Source organism: Clytia hemisphaerica, unplaced genomic scaffold (assembly GCF_902728285.1).
Source record: "Clytia hemisphaerica strain Z4C2 unplaced genomic scaffold, Clytia hemisphaerica genome assembly, whole genome shotgun sequence".
In the NCBI taxonomy this organism is placed as follows: Eukaryota; Metazoa; Cnidaria; class Hydrozoa; order Leptothecata; family Clytiidae; genus Clytia; species Clytia hemisphaerica.
This window is the reverse complement of record NW_027103836.1, coordinates 997118-1012685: the sequence shown is the minus strand read 5'-3', so window position 1 is coordinate 1012685 and position 15568 is coordinate 997118. Positions and strand designations below refer to the sequence as shown.

The 15568-nt window shown below is 34.7% G+C and overlaps 2 protein-coding genes across 3 annotated transcripts; both read left to right on the top strand.

Moving 5' to 3' along the window:
• Positions 1-1612: 1612 nt before the first annotated feature.
• On the top strand, positions 1613-6407 carry LOC136807136 (nucleobindin-2-like). Of its 2 annotated transcripts, none has more exons than XM_067063714.1 (8): positions 1613-1922; positions 2103-2268; positions 2407-2586; positions 2792-2882; positions 4283-4341; positions 4737-4829; positions 5302-5469; positions 6218-6407. In XM_067063714.1, the coding sequence occupies exons 1-8, from the start codon at positions 1633-1635 to the stop codon at positions 6269-6271; spliced, it is 1101 nt and encodes a 366-aa protein (XP_066919815.1). In that variant the 5' UTR covers positions 1613-1632; the 3' UTR covers positions 6272-6407. The 2 variants fall into 2 exon arrangements, with proteins under 2 accessions (XP_066919815.1, XP_066919816.1); XM_067063715.1 differs by lacking the exon at positions 4283-4341 and adding an exon at positions 3462-3520.
• A 2821-nt stretch (positions 6408-9228) lies between these two features.
• On the top strand, positions 9229-14075 carry LOC136807137 (protein SpAN-like). The gene is made up of 3 exons (XM_067063716.1): positions 9229-9384; positions 12841-13314; positions 13592-14075. The coding sequence occupies exons 1-3, from the start codon at positions 9324-9326 to the stop codon at positions 13765-13767; spliced, it is 711 nt and encodes a 236-aa protein (XP_066919817.1). The 5' UTR covers positions 9229-9323; the 3' UTR covers positions 13768-14075.
• Positions 14076-15568: the final 1493 nt, after the last annotated feature.

Below are 15568 nucleotides of genomic sequence, written 5' to 3'. Positions count from 1 at the left end.
TGATTGATTTTCTGTGAATGTTCATTCTAGATTTTTGTTGTAATTCGTATTGTCTTTTTGTTTTGTGGGTTTTGTCTTTAGTGTTTCCATTTTGAGTAGTTGAAGGTTTTATACTTCTAGACTATAATTTCACTTCTAGACTATAATTTCCCAGAATTTCAGAACTTTTCAAGCGCATTCTCAATCAGGGAGCTGAAAGATCTTTCTTGCGAAAACAAATCGTAAAGTGTTTTGATAGATTTCCAGAGACTTTTATGAAATTCGGAGAATCTTTAAATGGTTTTTTAGCGCAACTGCATTTTTGAAAAATTGAAACATTTTTTTTATACTATGTATTGTATGTTAGTTTTCTCAGTCATTTTCTTTTTCGTTCTTTCCCGTGCAGACGGCTGGACGGACTTTAGGTGTCGAACCGGGTTCTGGGCCTACTTTCTTAAAATTTGTGTTTTTTGATACTTGTATTTTGTCGTTTGTCTTTCTTGTTCTTGTCTGTTGTTTACCCTTCTTTGTATTATTTCTTTGTATTTGTGTGGGAGTTTTTGTTTATTTTTCTATGTTTGTTAGTTTGTTTGGACTGCGGGTCGGTTCAGGGTTATGGAATCTCGGGGGAGGCTGAGTGTTGGACATCCTTAAAACATGTTTAAAGCCGCTGCGCCTGTCGCAAGTCAGGGACTCCAGATTGCATTGGTTGGGTTTTTGAGTGGTTTTTGGTGTTTGTGTTTTCTGCTTGGCTTTTTAAACTTTATGTCTATTGGTTTGTTGGTTCTTTTTCGCATAAAATTCTCATTTCTTGACAGAATGTTTGATTGATTTGATTTATATATTTAGAAAAATTCAAAAAAATGGAAAAAACGTATAATTATAAAAATATTAGTGCCTTTTTATGTTTCATCTTTATTTTATTTAGTATTTTTAACACTTTCTCTCCTTGAGGTCAGATCTCTGATCTTCACCATTAGTGAAGATTCTATCATTAGTCTTGTTTATGCAGTGTTGAGGCATTCCTCCCTCTTAAACTTTCTTTTGCAGGATCCATAGGTTCCTTTAGACATTGTGACCTCTTCTCTTCACTTCTTCTTGCCCTTGATCTTCCTTTCCTTCCTCTCCACACTTTCATTTTAACAACATCTGACGGGTGACTTCCCCTGGGGATGGTTGGAACCGCCCCAGGAGGTTGGCTGCTTTTTGCCCGGGTAAGGCCGTAGTAGTTGGTTCAGCGGAAGAAGGAAGTCCTTCCACATCTTTACCATCTGCCAATGGGAAACAACCAACCGGTCAGACTGCTTCTCATTTAAGAAGATGTCTTACTTGTCCTTCCTTAGTCAATCAACCCACTTTTGTCTCAAATGTGACCAAAAAATCTTATTCTTTAATCAACCATTCTAACATTCCTGTGGCTTGTGATTCTCAAAACCCTATTTACCTCCTCTCCTGTTTGAATTGCAATGTCTAATATGTGGGCGAAACAACCATAAAGCTAAGTAGTAGAATAATGCAGTAGTGTTATTCTTAAACTGGGCAAGCCCTGGAAAATGATAGCAAGCATGATTTGAAATAGAATTTTTACTTGCACAACTGTCTTAGCTTTGAAATTTTGAATTCTTTTTCAGGTGACAAAAAAAAACATAAAAAATGAATAAATTTAGTTTGGTCATCCTTCTGATATTTGGTTTGGTTCAGCAACATGTTGCTCCACCAGTTGAAAAGGAAAAGAAAGAGTTTCAAGATAACATGAGAGGAAATACAGACGGTTTATCACACGAACAAGCTCAAGATCAGGAATATTTCAGATATTTAACACAAATTGTTGGTGAACTAGAAAAAGATGCTAAATTCAAAGCAAAGTTAAATAATGCTTCGGAAGATGATATTAAAAGTGGAAAAATTGCTGATTTCTTCCCAGAGGTTGATGTCAGTATCAGGTAAAAACTTTGTTTTGCTTGCAGAATCTGGTTCACTATTGAAATTTTCCACACAAGAGCAGCTTTTTTTGACCTGATTCAACATGTTTTACTTTTTTATACCTTACCAGTTCAAGCTTACTTGGCTTAAAACTATTATCTTACTCTTTCATCAGCTCTCAAATGATTATAAATTTATAGGCGGAAACTTGATGAAATTAAGCGAATGGAAGTTGAATATCAGCGGGATTTGGTTCGTCAAAAGAAAGATCACATGGCAGGTATTGAGCGCAATTATTGGAACCCAATCCATCATGATAACAAGGATTCCTTCGAGATGGCAGATTTAAAGAAACTTTTGTCAAAGGTAAGACTTCTTTATTTTTGTATATCTTTTTCTTTTTGTTGGATTTTAAAATAATTTAATTTTAAAGCAGGTTTACTCTTGAAGATTTAACTTTTTCGTGATGTGGTTTTAGCAAATGATCATGAAATTTTCTTTAAGCACAACGATATGATGAGTGAACAAGACAAAAAACGAAAAGAAGACTTTAAGAAACATGAAATGGATAAAGAACACGAGCGAAGAGAAAAACAAAAAAATATGAGTGAAGAAGAACGCAAAAAGGATGATGAGGAATACAAACAACATCATGAACAAAAACATGAATCAATGCATGAACCTGTGAGGATGATTTTAAAATTATATAAAGTTTTAAATGCTTTTCAGTATTTCTTTGGATTCTTATAACTAGATAAGTAAATACACTACAAGCCTAAAGAAATGGTGAAGAAAAAATCATTTATTGTTCAAATGTTTGACTTGACTAACATTTCAATGTTTATTCAGCTGATTTGATCATTTTTTTCTTTTTCGTTCTTTTTCATAGGGACATAAGAAACAATTAGAAGAGGTCTGGGAAAAGGAAGATGGTCTAGATCCTGATAGTTTCGATCCACGAACTTTCTTCAATTTACACGGTAACGACTTTCATTTAAAAAAAACATATCTCAATTTGAAAAGATTAATTAAAAAAGAACCTTGGAAAGAATCTTTTTAAAGCACTTTTGTCTTTTTCGTCAATTTCTAAGGAGGTTATATCTTGAATAGATATTTCTTGTATCAGTTTTTTTTTCATTGAAACTTTTAAACGAGTAATGCAAAATTGTTCTTGGGATATTTCAAAATCGGGTTGATATTATTCAATAAACAACTTATATACACGTCTCATTTCACACAAGCATGTTCCTTATACATCTTAACTCTTCCTCCTCTTAATAAATCACTTCCTTATCATAAACTATCATTACCGCCATCCAATCAAGAATTATGAAGGAAATCCCACAAAATAACTTTACGCTTTTCAACAATTAGATTATAATTATTTCAAATAACAACCTGCTTTCGATAATGTTGATGTAAACAAATACAGAACATATTTTAAAAAGGTGATGAAGTAAAATCAACACAAATAACAATTCATTATATTAAAAAAAATATATTATTCTTTTCTGTCTTAAAGATTGTTTTCTTAAGTTTTCCTCGATTGCATTTTCTAGACAAAAATGGTGACGGCTATTTGGACACTTATGAATTGGAAACATTCTTTTTATCTGATGTAAGTAGGGGCCTAAAAAATTCATTCAGAATAAACCAAACAGATTACCAGTCACCAGAAATAGAGTAGTTACAAGTGTAGAACAGCTACTTACCAATTTATGATGACTAATTTAAAGAATGAAAAAAAAACTAAACTCTAATCATTAATGAATAAAATGTTACCCTAACCTAATAGGCCCTAATATTGAAGTAATCTAATTCAAAATATAAAATCAAAAACTGCAATCCATCAAAAATTTAAAACTTAAATCCGAAGAAAAATCTTTAAAAAATACTGTATCAATCTTAAAGGCATAACCATATGGTTTGAGATATTTGGCCTGTAGATCCCTCCATGGACCTGTGGAAAACCTTTAATCCTTTTTCCTTAACTTCATATTATGATTAAGTTTTTTTTACTTTTACAAAGAATTGCCTAGATCTCGATTTAAGAAATGACAAATTTTCATACAACTTTGGAAAAGAATTCGACAAAAAGTCTTTTACTCATCATGAGTATGGAAGGAATCATACTGTAGGACATATCTCAAACCATCTGATAATCCCTTTCAAATTAATTAAGGAAGGCACAGTGCAACTTTGGAAAACTTATTAAAAATTAATTATTAATCTAATAACCTTTGAAAGTTTTTAAAAAATCCATCACACAAAACATTGCATGCACTAGGTAATCACATCACTCTAATTTCAGACGTTTTCTTACAATGCTGGGTTGTAAATTAACACTTGACTTATTTACTGACTTGTCTTGCTTACACAGACAAAAATAATGACGGACACTTGGACACCTACGAACTTGAAACAATGTTCTTAAATGACGTGAGTAAATTTTAATCTTAAAAATATTTCTAATTTTAATGATATTTCATTTTTTATTAAAAAAAGATAATAATTCTAATTTTGGAGGTGACTTATTTATAATGATCTAAAAGTTAGTATCTAAGATTTCCAAAATAGTCTCTCTCTTGAGAAAACACTCTTAAGCCTCGTTAACATAATGTAATGTCTTTTATATAATTGTTTATAGTGAATAAAGATTAACTTTTGTTATGTTACTGCGCTAATCAAGTTGACTTAAATTTTGGTCATTTTACTTTAATATGAAGTATTCGTTAGTCAAGATAATATTTACAAGCAGTTTTTATTAAGATAGTCTGTAAATAACATGATTGCTTCTTCGTAGCTAATATTTTTTCCTATTCGTTTTCTTTCAGTTGGACAAGGTGTACAATGAATCAGACCCAAATACTGATAAACAAGAGAGAGAAGAAGAAATGGAAAGAATGAGAGAACACGTCTTGAAAAATGTAACCATTTAATTAGCCCTAAAATACATTTGAATTACTATAAATCAGTATTTCAATCTGTTTCAATAAGACCTTTTTATCGAAGTTGCGTTCTTGCAAGTTCGACTTGAGCAGACTTGTATCGTGTAGTGGATGTTCATGTTCAAAATCTTTTCTAAAATCTTAACCCGTTCTGTCCCAGAACTTTTGCACTTAAAAAAAAAAAATTTACAATCTTCAATGAGCCCAGGAAACCTTATGAATCTTAGCCCGTCAAAGGTGAAATATCTGGGGACCGCTCACGTGGTCCTTTGACTGAAAGAGTCAAGTACTGATGTTGTTTTATTTTGGGATATCAAATTATTCATGGTCTCCCAGTTTCTAGATATTACAGAGTGACTTAAATAAAAGCAACCCTCTTGGTTTCATCTTGGTTTATTTCCATACACTAAGGAGTATATTATACTAATGTATTTTCTTTCCAATCTGTCAGATGGACACGGATAAGGATGGATTAGTTTCATACGACGAGTTCATTGCGGAAACAAAAGACACAGATTTCGATAAAGATGAAGAATGGAAACCTTTGACTGAAGAAGAACAATTTAGCGATGAAGAATATAAAGAATACGAACGATTGTTATCGGAACAAGAAGGACATGTAAGTAAAAGATCTTGACATTTTAAGTAGCGCGACTGTTACTACTGGTGCTCGGGGGGATTAGGTTTATGAGGTGACGGGTATGTTGTTCGAGTCAAAGATTTGAGAGACTGTATTTCGAAAATTTTGCCCTCTGAGGGACTATTTTTCCCAATTTTCAAACAATCAAAAATTTCAAATTTAATCCAAATTACGAGAATTTATTATCGTAATTTTAGGACCTTTAAAAAGACTCCATTGCTAATTTGCGGTTTTTGTACCCCTGTGAGAAACTTCCGAGGATGTAAAAAGGAACCCTTATAGCTTGCACGTACCCGATACTCATTAGCGAGATTATGTATCTGGAATTCTCTACGGCTACGGCTAAAGTGGCGAGGGAAATGGCGAGTAAGGCAAGTAATGGCGGGTGAAAGTTCGATATTTGACGTACGGCATTATGTCGACTTTGCTTATACGGTGTTTTGGTGTTTTTCCCGTACGGAGCAAAGTAGACAACGACATGTCGCCTTTGTTGACGACCCTTTCAGGCAGCCCCGCAACCGTAGCCGTAGAATATCTCCGATACATAATCTCGCAATTTTGCCCGAGTACCAGCCCCTCGGTCTAGTGCTGCTGATGCCCATAAGTTCAACCAAATAAGAGATTCTGGTCAGTGTTCAGTTTATCGCTTAATAAGGCGTGGTCCATTTAAACAGTTTGTCGCAAATCTTTTCATTCTAACCTCTTTTAATTCTTTCTTTTACTCCAGCACGAAGACGAAAATCACGTGGAAGGAGGTGCACAGGCTGAAGTTCATCACTAGTCATTAGCCTGTCTTCATAGTCAATCTTCTTTGTAAATTATTTCTATATTCTTGTAGGGTGTAGAAAAATAAATTTGTTCTTTTAGATTTTGTAAAAATTTTATGATTTTATGGAAGAGGGGTGCTCAATGACAAACTCATTTTTCTCTTTCTTTCACCAAATGACGATTGTTACCCTTGCTGCTTGATCTCCACAACCATAAACTGCTTATATTGTATTCTCCGCGAAATGTTTTTTGAGAAAAAATCGAAAAATGTCAAATAACTACTTTTAAAATGAATCAAAGAATAGTGCTAATAATGTGTATTTCGGCAACCCCGGTACTACCCTTGCCACTGATGGGGGTGCTCCGCTGAGGTTCGAAAAATGGACCCTACGTGGGACTTTTTTCAAAAATTTTCTCAAATGTTTTACTTTTTTCAAAATTTTTCCAAAAAGGCACCCTACGAGGGACTGATTTTGTTGTTCTGGTGTTTTGCGACCCTAACTGGGAATCAATCAACATTCATAATTATGCGTAAAAAGGCACAAACATGAGAAAATATTGTCTCCCTATACCCGTGGATGCCCCTTAAAAGCCTACAAAGTTGCGCTTTGGGCTCTCTTAGCCCCACCAAACTTAATTCAATATTGTATAATTTACTTTTTAACAACTTCTTATAAATGGACTTTCATAAGATACCTAATTTCGAGAATTTCAATTATCGCAAAGTTTCGTAAAACGTTATATTCAAAATTTTATCAAAAATCCCTTCAAAAAATCAAGTTTTTCGGACCTAGAGATATAAACAATTGAATTTAAGGTCATAAAACCTATACTTTTTAGGTGCCTATACACACTTATGGTATGGAAAAATAATTTTCTTCTTCATGGTTAGACCCCAAAGAAATCATAAAGCCTTCAAAGATTCGCGTAACCTTGCATATATTGCACTGGGCTGTTCTATTCAATTTCCATGGATGGAAGGACGAACCTTTTCAAGCCGAAAATAGTTCTTTTTAAAATGTGTGGATATCCTCTGGAAAATGACAAAAGTTCCCTGGATTACCCCCGCACGCCCTGGAAATCGTCGTCCACTCCATTGATTTTAAAGCTCCGAAAGGGTACCCTGAGTATCAGAGGTTAAGTTTTCAGAGAGAAAATATTAATTTATTCGAGCTGTGATACTCACGGTACCGAAAGGGCTAGATCCGAAACTTTTGGATAGGAAATGAAGCAAGCAGTTAGTACAGAACACTATTGTGTACTAACTGATTTTTGGAAAAATCTGTACCCCACCACCACCACCTGTCACTTAGTACACCGTGTACTAACTGTCTTTGACCTTGCTCAATATATATACCACCCCCCAAAGATATGGAGCCGTCTCTCTACGGTGCATTCCAGGTGAATTTCACACCCCAGGGAGGTTTTATGAGGTGTATTTTTACGTTTTTACCTGTCTTTACCAGGTCGATGAAACTGAGGAAAAAAGTAGTTTTAACCAGTTTCTAACGTAACCTAGTTAAAGTGACAATAATGACTTTCCAGAAACATTTTTAGACAGAAAACACAGCATGTTTGTTCAGCAACTTATCCACCATCTTTAGATAATTTTCTATTTTTCCCGATTATGGATCGGATGATCGGATTACCAAAACAAAACAGAAAACGTTCGAAAGTTCGAAATTTTCAAATTCGAATGTTTTATTTTGAATACCATGTGTCAAGCTGTTAAAAGGTATTCCTGACTGTCCTAGAAAGAAGATACATATAAAAGATAGAACCATAAACCTCTCATAAACTGATAACAGTAAAAATCTGAGAAATCTAGTTTAAAATTCTCGTTTTGAAAACAGTTAATACACCTTTTTTCTTCCAAAATTCTGTATACACCACCCCTTTCGGCAGTTAGTACACAGGTGTACTAACTGTATTTTGCAAATTTGAAAATATACACCACCCCTTTTGGCAGTTAGTACACTGGTGTACTAACTGCATTTTGAAAATTTGAAAAATGGACCCACCACGGTACTAAGTGTCATGGGTGTCGTGTACTAAATGCTTCCCCCCCTCTGAATGAAGCCACTTATTTCTCATCCTAAAAACACTTGACTGTGTATACCCTGTGGTGGATGTACAGATAGTCATTCAAGCTGTGTGATACTCACAGTATATGACCAATCTGGTTTTTATTACTCTGTACCAGAGTGTATCTCACGATTATCGTAGCGTAATTAATACCATAGTCATAGATGAATAGATATAATGCCCGGGGGGTACTAGGTTTGCGAGGTGATGGGTATATCCGAGCCGAAAATCGAAAATCGACCCTTTGAGAGACAAAATTTTGGTGATTTTGGGACCCTTTGAGAGACTTTTTCTTAAATTTTGGTCCATTTTTTCCAAATTTTGGTTTGATTTTCACCAAATTTTGGTCAAAATTCTTGGAAATCGTGACCCTTTTTGAGAGAGAAATTTTTGATTTTTGTGATTTTGGGACCCTTTTCAGAGACTAACTTTTGAATTTGTACCCCTTTGAGAGACTTTTGAGGAATGAGAAAAGGAACCCTTATGGCTCGCACATACCTGGCACCCATTTTGCCTAAGTACCCCCCCCCCCCCCCCCCGGATATAATGTTAATACTACTCTACGTCTACGGCAATGAATTTTGAAATTAGCCGTAGATATCCGGTTTGAGAGTGTACAGACTAGGTTTTAATTTACACAATTTTTTTTTAATGTAGGGCAAATTTTATATCAATAGTGGACCCCTCACCGGCGAAAATTGGACCCTGTCGCAGATACAAAACTTTATATTTTTTCAACCGCCCTATGAAGAATTGGGATTAGGGCGGGGTACTGGATTGCAAGGCTTGCCGCCAAAAATAAGGGACCGCCCGCGCCCGGTCTTTTGAATTAACATGACGTAATCTTTGTCGAAAATGGTAGCTACTTTCGTTTTCGATAAACAAGCAACCTCAGCATAAAAGAGGAAAAGGGGAGGGACAAGCATAAACACATATTCGAAGATTATCAAGGACTGCACTTCGTTTACTCCTTGAGCACCATGTTATCCTTTCTACTTGGTTCATCAATACTATCCCTATGTCTTTTAGGGATAGAAGGAGGTGAGGTCATTTTTGCTTTTCTTTTTTTTTTGTATAATAGATACCGTGAGAGGTCCTAAATCCGACACCACTGCCTAAATCCGATGGGGTCTTTCAAAGATACAAACTAAAATAAAAACAAACCTTTCGCTGTGACGCAACGAAGATACCAAAGTGTCAACTAAACTGAGAGATTTGATACACTGAACCAATTGAACCAAATAACAATAATTGCTTCTTATAACAAAACATATTTTTTTATTGCAATATGCAGAACGTCATAAATGACAACAGTAGTAAAAGCATCATAAAAAGTAATGAGATGTTTTGTTTCGAGAGTTCTAGCAATAGTTTATTGTCAACTTGGAGAGGGAATGTTTTTAAACATAGAATTTTTTTTCATAACAGTTATATTTGGGGGGGTCGGAATTAGGCAGGGGTGTCGGATTTAGGACCTCTCACGGTATAATATTAAGTTTTTTACATTTTTTTTACATCCAAACAGCGGAAACAGTTCCATCCCTCCCAGTTACATGAATGGAAGCGGGTTTTATCCTTTCTGATAATGTATCCTCTGCCTAACCACGACAATAAAAAATGACAAATTGTCACAAATGACAATATTAATCGTCTTTTTTCAGCCAGGCACAGATAGAACTAACAGAACAGATTCAATTTTCTGAAGTAAAAGTCAGTTAGGAACATTTGGCAAGTTCCTGTACGCTGCGGCAATCAAAAAATCATAACGTCACTTAATAAAAAATGGCTTTTGTGTCTTTTCGCACTTTTTTTAGCCTCGAGACAATGTAGCAAACATAGTAAGTATAAGCACACTGTGCTTTAAATGGCTGAATTTTACTCTGCCAAATATTACTCTGCACCTTTGCTGTCGAATTTTAGCTTAAGTTTATGTCTAATGTTATGGTTTTTTCAGAGGGTTTGTTCTAAGAGAAGAGAGTTTTCAAGAGAGGCAAATTTAGTCTTTCTCCTACAAGATTATACTTTTAATACAATTTAATAAGAGAAAAAGGTCTATGTCAACATACCTCATCTAATTTTGCCATTAGGAAAAATAGGACAGTGTAGACCTAAAGCTCTAAAACAGCATCTAATAACATGAAAACCAGAATATGATTCTTCAATGGGAATCAAAACTATAAAGTGCACTTACAAACATCAATTTGTCAGATCTAACAAAATTAATAACCGCACTGTCATCATTGACAATAAAACAAACGATTTTCTGTCAAGAGCCTTGCAAACATTCCAACAACTTCCATCGAAATGATCTATCACAGCTCAGTCTACCATTTTTAGCGCGGTCCGAGGATTGAGCCGAGAACGCTCCGCGAACTCCTGCGCGGGTGAAAACTTCAATCTGTCAATCATTTTCTCAAGCGAAGAGTACGCGAAGCGATTCTAGCTTTACGATAGTGCCGCGGGACATCAATGGATAGTTTCAATCATCATTATCCCTTTATTTTCATTCCTAGAACTTTTGCAAAAAAAAGGAAAAATAGAAAAGTTGTATTTTTTACTGCTCTATTCACATACTGAATTTGAAAGATCTTCTATGTGGCGTTCTTTTGCAAACTTCAAAAAACTGGTTTTTGTCCCGCCTTTGCGGGACTTTGGCTTGAGTGCTTGAGTGCAGCATAGGGTACAAAGTCCAAACATGCGTTTCCCGTAATTTTTGTATGAAGAGTTAGGTCTATACTGTAGGAGGGTCTAAATGATTACCTCTTTTGCCCTAAGTCTGCTGTATGGCCTCCTTTTCAAAAGTACGTTTTTACTGCAACTCTCCTACTTATTAAGTTTTGAGAATATTTCCATCCATCCCACTTATTCCAGTTTGTTAGGGACCAGAGACAAGATTAACTTTCGTTACATTTCTGCAAATTGTATATGGTTCAAAGCAAGCGCTTCTTTTAAGCCCTACCTTAAGGGGATTACTTCTTTATTTTCTCGTTTACAGATTTGCTGACGTTTTTTTTGTTGAAAAATAAAGATAAAGATACAAAAATTTGATTTCTTTTTGTTCTTCTGACCTAATGTAATATGTAATATGCTCTAATTTTATAAGAGCAAGGGGGAGAGATGAGAGGGTACAGTCAGCTCTTTTCCCAATACCCTTCCTTCAATGGCATTTAACATAATTTCCCTACTTTATATGCATGTAAGTTTCCTCAAAACACATACCTTAAGTGGATAAATTTTGGCGGGGATTAAATTTGGCGAATTTGGCGAATTTTTTCAAAATTTGGCAACCAAAATTTCCAAATTCGACAATTCGCCAAATTAAATCCCCGCCAAATTTAAGAAAAAGAGAATTATGTGGATAATCGTCAGCCGTGCAAAATTACTCGAATCTGATTGGTTTAGAGGAGTGCAATTAATCGTTAATTGCACTATTACTATTACCACTTTTTGCACTCTTCGGCGGGGGGACACTTTTGTCCCCTATTCTTTTCTCTCCCAAGTCCTGTGTCAGAGACTTTTTTTTACTATATAATAAAAAACATTTTTTTTCTTCAATATAAAAAAGAACAAAGAAATTTTACGTTACAATAGCTTCTTTTAATTGAAAACAAAGAATTCGAATGTCAAAAATTTTCCCTTTTTCTGAAAAAACTATGATTTACTAATGATTATTTACTGACGATTACCTCGGAATCGTATGTTTTGTCGTGCAATTAACGATTAATCACTCGTAACAAAGGAGAAAATACCGTAATTTATAAATAGTAATAAATTACTATTTTCTCCTTTCTTACTCGTGATTAATCGTTAATTGCACTCCAAACCATACGATTACTAGTACAAATCACAGCTTTTTAGTATATTTTTGAGTAATTTTCACCCATTTCAGTGTGACGAAATTTCCAATTCGCCAAATTAAATCCCCTCCAAATTTTACGAAATTGATCTATCGCCAAATTAAATCCCCACCAAAAATCGTATTTTGGCCAATCGCCAGATTAAATCCACGCCAAAATTTTTCCACTTAAGGTATCTTTTATTTTTTTCTGACATTGCCTTTATAACCTGGAGTTACCAGCTCTAATATTTTCTATCCCAGAGCAGATAATAAAATATAGTTTTCTGGAAAATTTATGTTCTACCTTGCCAGCTAAAATTTTTAACATAAGAACAGATACCTGATTTCAAACCAAAACCAATTAAGGTTTAGAACAGATTACCACAAAGATTTATTGTAAGAACAGATGACGTTTTTCCGGCTTAACAAAATTTTATGAGGAAATTTTCTCAGAAAAGATTAACATCAGATTTCTATTAGAACAGATCTAGATTTAAAATTTCTAGGTTGGAGGTTTTCTCCTTAGAACAGATCAACTCAACAATTCGAGATTTTATCTCCTTTTAAGTAAGGTAACGACTCTTAACTTTGTGTCTATGAAATTATTAGACTTTTAACATTGTTAGTTCAATGAAATCTATCTGATATTTTTCACACAGCATGCGATGCCAAAACGTTGACAGACGTGACAGGAACTTTTACATCTCCTGGATATCCACAAAACTACCCATTCGGTGACACGTGTCAATGGAAAATCAAAGTCGCACCCAACTTGAAAATCAAATTACAATTCCCAGATATGGATATCTTAAGTTCTGACAGCAGTGAAGGTGCATGTGGTACGAACCGTATCGCTGTTGTTCATTCGTCTGACCCACGAGATCCACCATTACTGTATTGTAACTCACATCCTCCACCAATCGAAGCACAGGAGTATGGGAACGAATTAACAGTCACTTTCACTTCTACAAAGACTGAAGCAAAACAAAGCAAAGGTTTCAGTGCAAATTATACAGCTTATGACCCAAACCCACCTCCACCGACCACCACTACAACAACCACCACAACAACAACTGCTAACACAACCACAACAATCACACCTTCAAACACAACGACTCCAGCAACCTCACAAGGTTTGTAATTCGATCGTCAAATGAATAAAACTTTATTTCATCCGATATCGTTCATTATTTTTCGGCAAAGTTATTACTAAGGTTCTTTCCATTCAATAAGATATAATCGTCAACCATGCTTAAAAAAAGTTTTTAATCGATATTGATTTCAATGACTTTATGGGGTTCTTACTTTTAATGGCCTGATTTCTTTTCTCAAAAACTTGTTACAAACTTTGAATATATATGGATAAAATGTTTAAATGCAGACACTCTACATTTAACCTCATCTTTTCAGCACCTGTCACTCAAAAGCCTCAATCGAAACTTTCGAAAGGAGTCATTGCTGTCATTTGCATCCTGGTCATTCTGGTTGTACTTTTGATCATCGATATCATTTTGTACCAGAAAGATATGGGCGTTATTTACTCCATCAGACGGGCGTGTGGTGGTTACGATTCTGTCTCCACTTAAACGCCAATAGACAAACTTCCACGCTGCAAATGAAATTTGCAGTTTTGAATTACTTTCATTTTTTAAAGATGCATTGATTGACAAAATTCGTCTGTTCAGTTTCACTTTTTTAACAATTTTTACCGACAAAAACAAACATTCTTATAATCTTGTAACGCTTTTTGTATTCCATTTTTGGTATTGATTTTTTAGCATTTTGTAAGCATTTTTCATATGATTTAATGTATTTATATCATCGTGACCGTTGTTGTATTTAAGACCTTTTTGATTTTTTTGATTTAATGCACGAATAAAATTTGAAACGTAAACTTAAGTTATATCAACTTTCATTTCCTAATATCTATTGAAAATGAAAAAAAAAAAACAATGAAAATTTTTTCTACTCCACCAAAAAGTTTGAATTTATACTTTTCTGAAAATTGGAACTTCTAACTATCATAAAGATCTTGAAAAAGATGCATGTTACTGCTGTACAGGGTGTCCGTAAAAAAAGTATCGAGTCTTACCACTTCTACTCTTCTACAAAAAGAAAGTTCTTTATGTATTCTTGAGTGAGGGTCGTCGTGTTGTGGTAGCGAATTTTAACAGTGAGTATTTTATTTCCATATGATTTTCGTGTATATTCCTAGCCAGTCAGAACCTGTATTTCTTCCAGTGTTAAGGTTTCCTTTCTGGCATACATACAGTTTCTGGTGGCACATTACCTTTAATTTTTGACGTGTCCTTGTTGAGGTATTTGTCACTTTGGGTAGTCTTTGTGCCACCCACGTTTGTTATCTTATCGAGAGTCTCTCTATTCATCTCAGCCTTTTTCGAGACCATTTTCAGGCAGCAGGCCTTTCATATTTTCGACACAGATTTGCAGCATTTTGTAGAATTTCTTGCCTTTTTCTAATTCATAGCTATTTGTGATTATTTAGCCTGATCTCTAATGTCAAGAATCGTGTTCTGAAATCCTATCGTTATTCGTCAGCGCCCCTCCGAAGTAAGGCCGCTATAATGCATGTCTGTTGCGAGGAGTTCTCTTAGTGCCGATAGGAATTCTTTTTAAAGTGATTGTATCCTTTTGATTTGATCGTGTTTCAATTAAAGTCTGCCTCAACATAATCTGCAGCTAGAATTAAAAAAAAGCTAGAATTCTAAGTTGATAGTAGTTTTATGCTCGTTAAACAGATACTCCGGAATATTATCAAAAAGAAGAATTTCACTTAAATGGAAAAATGCAAAAGAAGAAAATCGGCTTCTTGTAGAATAGTGCTATTACCTTCATTATTATATCAGAAACTCTAATTATTTTCTCGTGGACTTTTTTCGCGACTTGAGAATCTAAAACTTTCGCGTGGACAAAATTTCGCGAATTGGTCTCTTTTTTAGCCCGCCCGATTTCTTTCATTTTTTTAGGGTTTTTTGGGTAGGATATCAAACTTTCATAAAAAACAACATCAGTCATCTACAGGACGTATTTGCAACAACAAGGATGAGAGTTACCTGAATTAAGTTCAAGTTCCCAAGACAATTAATCAAAACTTGAAAATTTAAAGTGAGACAAAATAACCGATTGCGAACGTGCAGCAGCCAAATATCAACCAATCCGAATTTTGTCATTCAATTCCCGAGACAGCGCTTCGATTTTTAAGGCCTTGTTTATACGCTAAAGTAAAATAATTCCGCACATGTAAATGGGTTAGTGTTTGATGTCCAGCACCTCATTCAAATTTCTGAGAAATAGCCTATCCGACGGTGTGCGGATCTAGGTGGGTTTCGCGTCTCCACCGTAGATCTTTTTCTTGAGAAGTTGGTC

Coding starts and splice junctions, on each gene's coding strand:
- LOC136807137 (XM_067063716.1), top strand. CDS start 9,324: ATGTTATCCTTTCTACTTGGTTCATCAATACTATCCCTATGTCTTTTA. Junction 9,385..12,840: donor TCTTTTAGGGATAGAAGGAG/GTGAGGTCATTT, acceptor TTTTTCACACAG/CATGCGATGCCAAAACGTTG. Junction 13,315..13,591: donor GACTCCAGCAACCTCACAAG/GTTTGTAATTCG, acceptor TCATCTTTTCAG/CACCTGTCACTCAAAAGCCT.
- LOC136807136 (XM_067063714.1), top strand. CDS start 1,633: ATGAATAAATTTAGTTTGGTCATCCTTCTGATATTTGGTTTGGTTCAG. Junction 2,883..4,282: donor AACTTTCTTCAATTTACACG/GTAACGACTTTC, acceptor TTGCTTACACAG/ACAAAAATAATGACGGACAC. Junction 4,342..4,736: donor AAACAATGTTCTTAAATGAC/GTGAGTAAATTT, acceptor GTTTTCTTTCAG/TTGGACAAGGTGTACAATGA.